This window comes from Mercenaria mercenaria, chromosome 9 (genome assembly GCF_021730395.1).
Source record: "Mercenaria mercenaria strain notata chromosome 9, MADL_Memer_1, whole genome shotgun sequence".
Taxonomy (NCBI): domain Eukaryota; kingdom Metazoa; phylum Mollusca; class Bivalvia; order Venerida; family Veneridae; genus Mercenaria; species Mercenaria mercenaria.
Window position 1 is genome coordinate 57105239 of NC_069369.1, and position 14533 is coordinate 57119771.

Consider the following 14533-nt stretch of genomic DNA (forward strand, 5'->3'; position numbering starts at 1 on the left):
TTTAGCTTTCCTAACAATGACTGTATTTCTTTTAATGATGCTTTCGATTTGTCTGACCAAGCCGTAACCAACTGCATAATTTCTTGCAGACGTTCTGGGGTTATTTCCATAGTCATCTTCAGTGTATTAAACAAAACACCTAAAAATGACATTACATTTGAAGGAGGGCAACTTTTGTCTAAGGACTCCTCAATACCACACTGTACAAGAACTTTCCCAAGAGTTAAATAAGCTGCTTGAGCCAAGTTTGGTTTCTCTACACCAGCAAAATCGTCTAAATAGTTTAGTACTGCTATTCCTAAGTTAAATAAAATGAAAGATACTGCATTAGTTACTCTCTGACAAATAGCTGCAGCACTCCGTAAACCCATTGAAAGAACTGTATCACAAAATACATGTTTTTTCCATACAAAGGATACTAAATTGTATTGTGACGGACAAATGCTGATTTGTCTGTATGCTCGTTTTAAATCTTTTTATACATCAATGACCCCTGACCTTTGGCAATAATCATGCTAACAAAATCATCAATTTTTGGATATAATAGCGAGACGGTTCACCAAGATACCAGTCTTTGTCAATAAATTCATTCACTGCATTTGATGTACTACTACTCAAATCCAATATAATCTTCTTTCCATTGATTTTTTTGGTACTGTGTTCAATGGCGAAATAAGCAAATTGTTTGAAAATGGATTATCTTTAAATGGTCCTATTATAGCTGAAGCCTCAGCTTCTTTAACCAAATATTTTTGTATTCATTTGGAAATTCATTTGCCCCTTTATAATTCTTGTACTTCCAAATATTTTTGGTTGGCGAAAAAGAATTTTCATTCCCTGAGAAGCCTAAAGGAAAACCAAACTCTAGGAAATCACAAACTATCAAATCAGAATAACTGAATAACTTCAACATAGTGCGCATATATTTAGTATTAATACGTTCATTTACCCTGATTCGACATTTTTCGAAATTATATTTTCCAGATTTTTTTACTGTCTCGTGTAACCTGATTTTTTCCTTTACTTGTGCAAAGGATTTGCAATGTTTATTTTCACTGCAAATTTGACAGGATTGCGCATGATTGCATATATGAGACTCTGTGTTATTTAATACAACTTTCTGTTTTTCTCTTTGTACGCAATATTTTGGTAAGAAAATGTCTACTACACTATCCCCCTTTGTCATTTGTATATCTAATTGACCAAGTCAGGCTAAAGTATGTGGGCAAGATGTGGAGCTTTCAGGATGTTGTAATTTAACCTTGTCCTTTTGCCAGCATGTAGCACAAATATGCTGAGCATACTTAAGTTTACCTTTAACTACTGTAGTATGAGCATTTTTGTGATTACATCTATTTCGCTGATAAAGCGAGCAAAACCAGACTTGAGCCTCTTCGTTTTGTTCGATTGATTGTTTCGGACTTTTGTTTGCGGCTGACATTTGAGTTTTTTGGAGCCTGGCGCTCTGATGTATGAAGCCCTTGTTTGCTGAAGAGCTATTATTTAGTATAACAATCTCTAAATACGTAAAATCATCTGCCCATGACTTACTTCCTAGCTCTATTTCTCTTAATACTGCTGCATAATATGATTTTAACAGCTTAAAATCATGTGTAGCATGTAAATACATCATTCTTTTAAGAAGTGCAAGACGACCAGCTTTCTCTTCAGTCTTTATCTTTTTGTCAGAAATTATTTCAAGTTCCCCTGCTACAAATAAATGTAAATCTAAACTGTGAAAAGACATGTGTTGGTTGACAAACTCATAACGTAACTGCGAATGTGGATATTTTTGCCGATTTTTTACTTTATCTGATGATTTTATTGCAATACCAGATTTTTTTGAGTGTTTTTTATGTTTTTTTCTTTTTCTTATTTTTCTTAACATTAACTGTACCCACTTGCATACTTTCTGTTTCTTCTTCACCACTAGATGTTGTACTGTCCGAACTACTTGAACTGTCCGAATCAGTGTCACTCTCACTTGTCTCGTCTAAGCCTAAGGCCTGATTTTCTTTCTTGACTATCTTTTTAAGAGGTTTAGATTGTCTCAAAGTGACAAGGTGAGCTTTTGTGATCGCGCGGCGTCCGGCGTCCGTCGTCCGTCCGTGCGTGCGTGCGTGCGTGCGTCCGTAAACTTTTGCTTGTGACCACTCTAGAGGTCACATTTTTCATGGGATCTTTATGAAAGTTGGTCAGAATGTTCACCTTGATGATATCTAGGTCAAGTTCGAAACTGGGTCACGTGCCGTCAAAAACTAGGTCAGTAGGTCTAAAAATAGAAAAACCTTGTGACCTCTCTAGAGGCCATATATTTCACAAGATCTTCATGAAAATTGGTCAGAATGTTCACCTTGATGATATCTAGGTCAAGTTCGAAACTGGGTCACGTGGGTCAAAAACTAGGTCAGTAGGTCTAAAAATAGAAAAACCTTGTGACCTCTCTAGAGGCCATATTTTTCATGAGATCTTCATGAATATTGTTTAGAATGTTCACCTTGATGATATCTAGGTCAAGTTCGAAACTGGGTCAGGTGGGGTCAAAAACTAGGTCATTAGGTCTAAAAATAGAAAAGCCTTTTGACCTCTCTAGAGGCCATATTTCTCAATGGATCTTAATGAAAATTGGTCAGAATGTTCACCTTGATGATATCTAGGTCAAGTTCGAAACTGGGTCACGTGGGGGTAAAAACTAGGTCAGTAGATCTAAAAATAGAAAAACCTTGTGACCTCTCTAGAGGCCATATTTTTCATGAGATCTTCATGAATGTTGGTCAGAATGTTCACCTTAATGATATCTAGGTCAAGTTCAATACTGGGTCATGTTGGATCAAAAACTAGGTCAGTAGGTCTAAAAATAGAAAAACCTTGTGACCTCTCTAGAGGCCATATTTCTCAATGGATCTTCATGAAAATTGGTCAGAATGTTCACCTTGATGATATCTAGGTCAAGTTCGAAACTGGGTCACATGCGGTCAAAAACTAGGTCAGTAGGTCTAAAAATAGAAAAACCTTGTGACCTCTCTAGAGGCCATATTTTTCAATGGATCTTCAGGAAAATTGGTCAGAATGTTTACCTTGATGATATCTAGATCAAGTTCGAAACTGGGTCACGTGGGGTTAAAAACTAGGTCAGTAGATCTAAAAATAGAAAAACCTTGTGACCTCTCTAGAGGCCATATTTTTCATGAGATCTTCATGAATATTGGTCAGAATGTTCACCTTGATGATATCTAGGTCAGGTTCGAAACTGGGTCACGTGGGTCAAAAACTAGGTCAGTAGGTCTAAAAATAGAAAAAACCTTGTGACCTCTCTAGAGGCCATATTTCTCAATGGATCTTCATGAAAACTGGTGAGAATATTCAGCTTGATGATATCTAGGTCAGGTTCGTAACTGGGTCATGTGCGGTCAAAAACTAGGTCAGTAGGTCGAAAAATAGAAAAACCTTGTGACCTCTCTAGAGGCCATATTTTTCATGAGATCTTCTTGAAAATTGGTGAGAATGTTCACCTTGATGATATCTAGGTCAAGTTTAAAAGTGGGTCACGTGCCTTCAAAAACTAGGTCATTAGGTCAAATAATAGAAAAAGCTTGTGACCTCTCTAGAGGCCATATTTTTCAATGGATCTTCATGAAAATTGGTCAGAATTTTTTATCTTGATGATATCTAGGTCACATGTGCTCAAAAACTAGGTCACTATGTCAAATAATAGAAATAACGACGTCATACTCAGTTCAACACTGGGTCTTGTGGGGATAGGTGAGCGATTCAGGACCATCATGGTCCTCTTGTTCAATACAGTTGTTATACAATCATGTATGTTTTTTTTCAGTATCTGAAGCAGCCTATGATGAGTATGAGAATTTGAAAGAAAGATATGAACTAGAAATAAAGAGAAGAAGTGTATTTGAAAAGAAAATTGAAGAGGTTGGTCAGATTTATGGTTAATTGTTCATGTAAAATGAGCATCGTGGTTTTAGGTCCTTGTATTTTATATTGTTTTATTGTGAGGAAAAAAAACCCTCAGATTCTGCAAAATCTTTGTTTTCAATGGAGACAAAATTTCCTGGATTTTGTGGTTTTCAAACAATAGATAGAAAAAATATCTTCAGAAATAGAAATCCATGAATCCTTGTCCCCATTGACAGTTTAGTTGCTTTAAACAAAACTCAGTTTTATGTTCCTGGCATAAATGAATTTACAGTATTTTCATAATTTCACTCAACAAAGGTTACAGGCATAATGAAATGACCACAGTATCTAAACCTTACGGAGCTAGATTCCTTAACTGACATGCAGTTCATAAGAGTGTGCCACTATGTTTTACAAAAGTATGCCCCTTTTCATGTAAGTTGTTATATTTTGCAGCTGTTGCAAAGATTGCTTTCAAATTTGACCCTAGTCTTTGGAATCATGAACTGACATCACGGAGTCATTTTCATAACTGTGGCTTACATTTTAACATTATGCCCCTTTTCATACGTAGAATTTTTTTTCTCTTTAAACTTGTTTTTAGCTTACCTGAAGGTAAGCACAACATGCTAGGGATGAGCTACTGTGACCGCTCACTGTCTGTGGTCCGTCCATCTATTGTCTGTCTGTTGTCTGCCGTTCCACACTTTTTATATGCCTGTCTGAAAGACGGGACGTATTATGGGAACTCCCCTGGCGGGCGGCATCCACAAATTTTGTCCGGAGCATTTCTTCTTCATGCATTGAGGGATTTTGATGTAACTTGGCACAATTGTTCACCATCATGAGACTTAGCGTCATAAACAAGAACCAGGTCCCTGGGTCTAAGGTGAAGGTCACACTTAGAGGTCAAAGGTCAGACACAAGAATGACAAGTTTGTATGGAGCATTTCTTCTTCATGAATGGAGGGATTTGATGTGAATTGGCACTATGAGACTGAGTGTCATGCGCAAAAATCAGGTCCCTAGATTAAAATTACTTCTCTTTTTTTATACGCCCGTTTGAAAAACGGGACGTATTATGGGAACGCCCCTGGGGGGCGGATGGGCGGTTGGGCGGGCGGGCGGGCGGGTGGGCGGGCGGGCGGCGTCCACAGACCTTGTCCGGAGCATATCTTCTACATGCATGGAGGGATTTTGATGAAACTTGGCACAGTTGTTCACCATCATGAGACGGAGTGTCATGCGCAAGAACCAGGTCCCTAGGTCTAAGGTCAAGGTCACACTTAGAGGTCAAAGGTCAAATTCAAGAATGACTTTGTCCGGAGCATATCTTCTTCATGTATGGAGGGATTTTGATGAAAGTTGGCACAATTGTTCATCATCATGAGACGGAGTGTCATGCGCAAAAACCAGGTCCCTAGGTCTAAGGTCAAGGTCACACTTAGAGGTCAAAGGATACAAGAATGAAAAATTCAAGAATGACTTTGTCCGGAGCATATCTTCTTCATGCATGGAATGATTTTGATGTAGCTTGGCACAGTTGTTCACCATAATGAGAGGGAGTGTCGTGCGCAAGAACCAGGTTCCTAGGTCTAAGGTCAAGGTCACACTTAGAGGTCAAAGGATACAAGAATGAAAACTTTGTCCGGAGCATATCTTCTTCATGCATGAAAGGACTTTGATGTAGCTTGGCAAAATTGTTCACCATCATGAGACGGAGTGTCATGCGCAAGAACCAGGTCCCTAGGGTAAGGTCAAGGTCACACTTAGAGGTCAAAGGATACAAGAATGAAAACTTTGTCCGGAGCATTTCTTCTTCATGCATTGAGGGATTTTGATACAACTTGGCACAAATGTTCACAGCATGAGACGGAGTGTCATGCGCAAGAACCAGGTCCCTCGGTCTAAGGTCAAGGTCACACTTAAAGGTCAAAGGTCAGATACAAGAATGACTTTGTCTGGAGCATTTCTTCTTCATGCATGTAGGGATTTTGATGCAACTTGGCACAATTGTACACCATCATGAGACGGAGTGTCATGCACTGGTCCCTTCTTTAAAATTACTTCCCTTTGCTGTTACTATAAATAGCTTATATTGTAACTTTTTCATTACAAGTCGTAGGGAAAAATCGAGACCACTTTTCTGTAGTACAACATGCATGTTACATCCAATTCTGAGGTGTATTTTGAGCTATCTCTACCTGGTAAGGATTTTTGTGTGGACTTGTAATTTTTTTTTTTTGATTTTTTTTTTTTTTTTTTTTTTTTTCTCTTTAAAGATTAACTTCCCTTAGTTGTTACTATAAATAACTTACGTTGTAACTTTTTTATAATTGACCGTAGGGAAAAACCAAGACCACTTTTCTGTGGTACAACATTGATATTACTTTCAAATTTTGGGTGTATTTTAAGGTATCTCTACCTGGTAAGGATTTTTTTTGTGGACTTAGAAAAATAAAAGAATTACAATAATTTCTAATAAAAACAACATTGTAAACAACTAGAAAATTAAAATTCCATTTGCAAATACAGGTGCTAGTGTAAACAAATTTGCTGTGACGGGCGTATATTGTGACATTCTGCACCCTTGTTGTTACTATAGATAGGTTATATTGTAACTATTTTATTACTGGCCGTAGGGAAAAATCGAGACCACATTTCTGTAGTACAACATGCATGTAACATCCAATTTTTAGGTATATTTTAAGGTATTTATACCTGGTAAGGAGTTTTTTGTGGACAAAAAAAAAAACAAAATGTAGATTTCTTGTGGACTTACTTCCCTTTACTACTACTATAAATAGCTTATTCTTGAAACTTTTTAACCTGGTTGTTAGAATTGGATATGTCATTGTTTGGGCTTACTGTCTACCAAACTTATACAGAATATGTTTTACTGTAACATCTACATGATGGGCGTATATTGTGAAATTCTGGCACTCTTGTTTTAAGATGACATCTCCTCTGAAACAACTGGTCAGATTTACACCAAACTTGATCAGTAGAATTGACACAAAGTCCTTTAATAAGTTAAAATATTTCAGCATGGCACCTTTTAGGGGCTCCCAGGCCTAAAAGTAGAAATTTTAACATGTTTAAACAATTTCTCATGAAATGCTGGATTGATCTTCATCAAATTTGGTCTGTAGCGTTATTGTAAGGTCCTCCTTGAATTTTGTTGAAATATGGTTGCTTTGCACCCTTTAGGAACCAATAGGGCTAAAAATAGAAATACCTACAAATGGCTTCATCAAACTTGGTTTGAAGCATCATTGTAAGGTCCTGTCCTAAATTTCTTCAGCTGGGGGTGCTTGGACATTTAGGGGCCTCTTAAGCTAAAAATAGAAATGCCTTTTCAAATTGGGGTGCTTGGTCCCTTTTAGGGGCCACTAGAGTTGAATAAAGAAATACCTTTTAACATCTTCTCATGAACCACTAGATGCAGACAACCATTATAAAGAGACCTTCCAAAACACCCTCAGCCTGCTCCAGTTGTCTTGTGCTTTTTTCCCTTGCCAATTTTAAAGACCTTAAAGCACATAGTGTTTGAACTGTTTGTCATCTGTCGCACTAATTTATATAATTAACTTCTACTGCTTCTGGAACTTTCAACACCTGGAGCATATTATGATCCTCTTCCAAAGTTGCATTTAAGCTCTGGCACTCAGGTGAGTCATCTAGGGCCATCATGGCCTGTTCCTCTTGTTTGTTGAAGTGTATGATCATATTTTCAAATTCAGTGAAGCATATTATCATAAGACAACTTTTATTTTATGATCATATTCCAACTTGATTTTGTCAGGAATTATATTTGGGTAAAGCGGAATTCTAAAAAGTATGCATTTTAAATTGTTATATTAACCCTTTTCATGCTGGATTGATCCTGCCTTTGCAACCAGACTGAGTGTAGATCATGATCTGCACTGGTCGCCATTCAGTCAGTATCTTTTGGTAAGCACCCCTTTTAACAGTTAATGGTACTGTCCAAATTGAAAGATGGACAAGTTCATCATAGAAATTTAGCAGGGTAAGGGTTAAGGTAGTGGACTGGTTATGACAATCGGTAATTTCCGTTCATTTACACTTTCCTAGGATGAGGTTTCGGTGTTCTCCAGTTGTTTTAAAAAATGATTTTCTGTTTTGGCCGGAGGATGCCGAAATTGCTAATAGAGGATACATAATCGCACAGTAATAGCCAGTTGTCATTAGGTGTTCATTACGATAAAATTCTGTTTTTATTTATGTGCAGGTAGCAGTGCAGAACAATAAAATGAAGAGACAGAGTGAAGTATTACTGATGAAGCTAACTCCAGGGGACCAGCTTCATAAAGCTTTAATGGAAATAGAGGATCTCACTGAAAAACTTAATGAGCAGAGAAAATATTATGATGCTGAGGTATTAATGCTAAATTTACAACACTATATTTATAGTTACCTTTTTGTGATTGTTAGTGGGTGGGGGCCTCTTGGCCTCGAGTTGAGAAGGCTGCTGATCTTGCACTTCTGGCGATTGGAGTCTTGTGGTCCACATAAATTATTGAAGGGGTGGGGTTCTGCTGAGATACAAGAAAAGGTGCTCTGGATCTTTCTCCACCAATCTGAGGTGGAAAGACACATGTATGACTTTGGTCCATAAAATACAGAACAGAATTATTTGTAATATAAATTATATTAATTAGCATTCAAATAGGTTATCATTGTATCATCATAGAAGTTGATGATGAAAAAGAAATTGTCCACCGTGATGTCTATGCACACCCTGTAAGGATGAGTTATTTAAAGTGATGAAGCTACTTATTTTCTGGGATGGACCAAGGTGGAGACATTCATACCACCATCCCCTACAAGTGTGTGCTGTGAAGTATTACAATTTTAAAGGGATTCTGATGAAGCTTCATAAATCTGATTGTGGTGATGTAAGTGTATATATGTATAGGGTGGGGGTCACCCATTTGAACACATTCCCCACCCTGCAAACAAAAATTCTTTTGAAACTAAATTACCTTGTCACCAGGTTTAGGGTGCTCATACACCACTCCCAGCCCCGCCCTCAAGATTGTGGCAGATATAAATTCCACAGTCTTAAATAGAATGAAACTGCATTCACATAATTATCAAAGTGTAAATCTGTTCTGGGTGATCATACCTACCCCCCCCCCCCCCCCCCCCCCCCACACACACACACAACAACCTCTTTTTGATTCCTTGTTACAATTTATCTGGTAATTAGCTCGACTTTTTGGATTTTGGAGAGCTATCCTACTTGCATCAGGGACTGCCCCTTGGTTTAAGTTTTGGTGCAATTTCTCTTTATCTCTGATAATTCTTCATGGATCTGCTTTAGACTTAATATATTTATTCCTCTTCATCATCCACATCTTTGAAACAAAGGTCATAACTCTTGCACCAATATTTAATGAATTATGCCCTCTTTTTTCTGAGAATTTCTGGTTAAAGTGATGCAGTTTTACTCTGTCTAGGTTATTACTAAATGGATTTGATTCAAACTTAGAATAGTTCTTCCACATCACCACCCACATCAAATGGCACAAGGTACATTACTCAGGCAGTTATATTCCATGAATAATCTCCCTTTAATGTTTTTATATCTGTTATTACTAAATAGATTTGACTCAAACTTAAAGTGTTGTTTGACATCAAAATTCATATGTAGAAAGTAGGGGGCAAAAATTACTCAAGTGATCTTAGCTTTAGTTTCCTCAGAATTGCCCTATTACACAATCAAGCATTGAAATAGTTGAATGCACTGTCTCTTCTGACAGCCCTTGTTTTTAGCTCACCTGTCACATAGTGACAAGGTGAGCTTTTGTGATCACGCTTCGTCCGTCGTCTGTGCGTCCGTCCGTCCGTCCATCAACGATTTCTTGTCTGCACGATAGTGGTTTCATTTATAACTTTATTTTAACCAAACTTGCCCACAATTTGTATCACCATAAGATCTTGGGTCCTTTCTTGAACTGGCCAGAGCCCATTATGGGTTCCAGAGTTATGGCCCCTGATAGGGCCAAAATTAGCTCTTTTGACCTTGTCTGTACAATAGCAGCTTCATTTATGATTTGGTTTTTACCAAATTTGCACACAACTTGTATCACCACAAGATCTTGGTTCCTTTCTTGAACTGGCCAGGTTCCATTATGGGTTCCAAAGTTATGGCCCCTGATAGGGTCAGAATTAGCTATTTTGACATTGTCTGCACAATAGCAGCTTCACTTATGATTTGAATTTAATCAAACTTGCACAAAACTTGTGTCACCATAAGATCTTGGTTCCTTTCTTGAACCGGCCAGATCCCATAATGGGTTCCAGAGTCATGGCCCCTGAAAGGGCCAAAAATAACTATTTTGACCTTGTCTGCACAATAACAGCTTCATTTATGATTTGATTTTAACCAAACTTGCACACAACTTGTATCACCATAAGATCTCGATTCCTTTTTATACGCCTGAAGGGATGTATTATGTTATCGCCTTGGTGTCCGTTTGTCTGTCTGTCTGTTGGTTAGAAATTTCCCTTCCTTTCTAACTCTTGAACCCCTTGAAGGATTTCAAAGAAACCTGACACAAATGTTCACCTCATCGAAACGACGTGCAGAGCGCATGTTTCGGATGCCTCACTTTAAGGTCAAGGTCACACTTAAGGGTCAAAGGTCATATGACTTTGTTTTGTGTGTATATTGCTCTGCATTTGCGTTGCATTGCAGTGCTCTTGTTTTTATTTGGCAGATCCTTCTTTTGTTCACTTACAATAATTTTTTTTTAATTACTTCCCTTTTTCGTTACTATAAATAGCTTATTTTAGTAACTTTTTTATTATTGGCTATAAGGAAAAACCGAGACCACTTTTCTGTGGTACAACATGGATGGTACCTCCAATTTTTAGGTGTATTTTGACATATCTGTACCCTGTAAGAATTTTTTTTTTCTTTTTGGTTAAATTTCTTCCCTTTGTTGTTCCTGTCTTTTGTAGAGGCCACATTTATGACCCTATCTCCGTGAAACTTGGTCAGAATGTTTATCTTGATGATTCTGAGGCCAATTGTTTAACAGGTGAGCGATATAGGGCCATCATGGCCCTCTTGTATAAAGGTCTAGTTCACTTGGATAACCAACATCCCTCTACCCATTCAAATTTTTATGTTGGACAGTATGTCTTCGTATTAATGGCATTTAGTGATAACTCCAGTTTAAATTTTGTTTCAGATCTCAAAGTTAGAGTCCAAAGTACAAGAACATACAGACAATAAAGTTTTAAGAGAATCAATGGAAAGTGAAAGACTTGTCTTAGAGACAGAAAAAGACGACCTAATAAAGCGTGTAAAAGATTATGAAGAAAAATATGCAAAATTAGAGGAGGAATGTAAGTAGTGGAGACTCTTGTCAAAGGGAGAGAGATTCTTAAAATCTTACGCTTAGAAAAAATATAATGTTAAAATCTGCAATAAACTTGATTTATTTCAAGACGCCTTTAAGAAAGTATTTTCAATAGAGGTGTACTAATATGTTTAGGAAATTATTTTAGATAAGCGATATGTACTTATGCCTTTAAGAAATATTTTATCATTAATAGACGTGTACTAATGCCTTTAAGAAAGTATTTTCAATAGACGTGTACTAATGCCATTAAGAAAGTATTTTCAATAGACGTGTACTAATGCCTTTAAGAAAGTATTTTCAATAGACGTGTATTAATGCCTTTAAGAAATTATTTTCAGTAGAAGTGTACTAATGCCTTTAAGAAAGTATTTTCAATAGACGTGTATTAATGCCTTTAAGAAAGTATTTTCAATAGACGTGTATTAATGCCTTAAAGTATTTTCAATAGACATGTACTAATGCCATTAAGAAAGTATTTTCAATAGACATGTACTAATGCCTTTAAGAAAGTATTTTCAATAGACACGTACTAATGCCATTAAGAAAGTATTTTCAATAGACGTGTATTAATGCCTTTAAGAAAGTATTTTCAATAGACATGAACTAATGCCTTTAAGAAAGTATTTTCAATAGATGTGTACTAATGCCTTAAAGAAAGTATTTTCAATAGATGTGTACTAATGCCTTAAAGAAAGTATTTTCAATAGACATGTACTAATGCCTTTAAGAAAGTATTTTCAATAGATGTGTATTAATGCCTTTAAGAAAGTATTTTCAATAGATGTGTATTAATGCCTTAAAGTATTTTCAATAGACATGTACTAATGCCATTAAGAAAGTATTTTCAATAGACATGTACTAATGCCATTAAGAAAGTATTTTCAATAGACATGTACTAATGCCTTAAAGAAAGTATTTTCAATAGATGTGTATTAATGCCTTTAAGAAAGTATTTTCAATAGACATGAACTAATGCCTTTAAGAAAGTATTTTCAATAGATGTGTACTAATGCCTTAAAGAAAGTATTTTCAATAGACATGTACTAATACCTTTAAGAGATGTGTACTAGTATTTTTAATAGACATGAACTAATGCTTTTAAGAAAGTATTTGATTTTGCAGATGATGCACTTCTGAAGAAATATGAAGACTCAAAATGTCCCCCACCACCACCGCCACCACCACCCCCTCCTGCCATAACTGCAAGTAAAGGGTATGCTTTTCTTTACTGCATTATTTTGTAAGTTCCCCTGAGCACTTTGCACTCAAGGTGAGCTGTTGTGACCACCATGTATTGAGTCTGTTCATGCGACGTAATGAAGTGTGCAGTACCCCTCTTGCCCCCTAACACCAGCGTTAATGGAACTCTGTTATGCAGAAACATTGACTACACTTCATGATCTCAAAAGACCAGAACTTGGTTATGATACTGAAGTCTCATGATTTCTGGGATGACAACTTGTTTATGAAAAGAATAAGGCCTTGGATGATTGTCAGAGGTGAATAATATGGTCAGAACACTTGGTTTTATGGTATCTCTGTGTTTCCAGCAGGTATAAAAGTTTGATTTCCCTACCTCATATTACTTGAGATGTATAAAACAATTTTGTCAGTCAGGATTAGCACCATATCACCTGTACTGTGAAGTTGTACCATAAAACCCAGATCAAATCGAAATTTTTGTCATTAAATCTTGGTTTGTCTGGGATAAAACCTAGTTCAGGTCTTCATGGCTTGTGGTGTCAAAGTCTTTGCCATGAGCAAGCTATCCAGCTGGCTTGTGGAAGTTAGGTGGTTCTACCCAGGTGCCTGCTTATGCCCAAACTATTGCCTGGAGGGACACCTAGGGTCTTCCTCCATCATGAAAAGTCTGAAAGTTGCTATATTACCTAAGTTTGCATAGGTGTGACTTAAAACCAATACCAACCTGAAACATTTATTAGTATTGCCACTTAGTTTGCAAAATGGAGTCACTAACTGATATACCTTACTCGCACCTCTTTGGGTTGAAAATTTCATTTTAAGGTGGTGGCTCCATGATTGCATTCTGAAAGTACTGTGTTATTACATACTCTCATTAGGCAAGTTGGCATTCTTTAGACATGAAGTAGCTCAAGTCACAAATAACTTTCCATTAAAAAAAATTTGAAAATACTAAATTGCAAAAGAAGCTTATGTAATGTGCAGCTTGTCTTTTATGGTCCGCTACCAGAAGAATTCTTTCTTGTGGGAAAGTTGTCTCGCTTACTTGCAGATGGTCGATGGATCTATACAGGAGCCAACTTATGTCTGAAATAATGTTGGTAGGGGCACCTTGGGTCTTCTCTAGCATTAAAACTGAAATATTAACATATAATATGTTAACATGTCTAGAAAAGCATTATCCCATGATACCAGCAGAGTTCAAAATTCAAATAATTTCTTACATCTGTATATAATTTTACTTCTGTTATATTACATTATAAGACTGTGAAATGATCATTGCTTGTTTGTACTTTCAGATTTTTATCCAGAATTGTTAGAAAAAAGAAAGGTGATAGAGCAAAATGTAAGTGTTTTTTCTATGGTAATCAGTAATGCAAATCTATTAACCTTTAGCATGCTAGATAAATTGTCGTCTGCTGGAAATGTTGTCTGCTAAAATTGTGAAGTTCATTCAGTTTGCTCCAAAATTGGAAGAAATATTGTCAGAGTAGCAAACAGCTTGGAACCTGATCAGACGCCGATTTAATCGGCGTCTGATCTGGTTCCAAGCTGTTTGCAAAGGCTGTTAAATTCGCCTGCAGCAGGCTAAGGGTTAAAGTAATGATATTGAATAAGTATATTGATCACTTATTGATGATATGAAGTTAATGAATAAGTAAAACGTTAACTCTTAGTGATGATAAGTTAGGCGGACATGTCTGTATCTAAAAGATTTCTCTCTCTGTTATTGGGGCTTTCTCTAGCTCTGTTCCTTTGGTCAGATTGCTCTAAGTCTGAACTGGTAGGGGATGAATTGATGCCCTGAGTGGCTGCCTTTGACTGTAAAGTGCCTTTGAATGTGTTTGTCATGTCAAAGGGTGTTATATAGATCTGGTATAATATATATTGCAGTGAAAGTTGCTGGAGCAAATGTGAATACTGACTTTAATAAAGCTCTTGACGAGATGATGGAGAACATCAAGAAAGGGAAGTCACTACGACCTACACTGAAACCAGTAAAAAGGGTAAATAACATA

General features: G+C 36.8%; 1 protein-coding gene across 6 annotated transcripts in view; it reads left to right on the forward strand.

Moving 5' to 3' along the window:
• The window catches only part of LOC123547195 (shootin-1-like), a 74274-nt gene that overhangs the window by 34752 nt on the left and 24989 nt on the right, over positions 1-14533 (forward strand). For all 6 annotated transcript variants that reach the window (XM_045334108.2, XM_045334110.2, XM_045334105.2 and 3 more), the window contains exons 9-14: positions 3836-3930; positions 8168-8314; positions 11139-11295; positions 12435-12525; positions 13814-13860; positions 14409-14521. In XM_045334108.2, coding sequence (XP_045190043.2) covers positions 3836-3930; positions 8168-8314; positions 11139-11295; positions 12435-12525; positions 13814-13860; positions 14409-14521 — 650 coding nt within the window. The remainder of the gene's footprint in view (positions 1-3835; positions 3931-8167; positions 8315-11138; positions 11296-12434; positions 12526-13813; positions 13861-14408; positions 14522-14533) is intronic.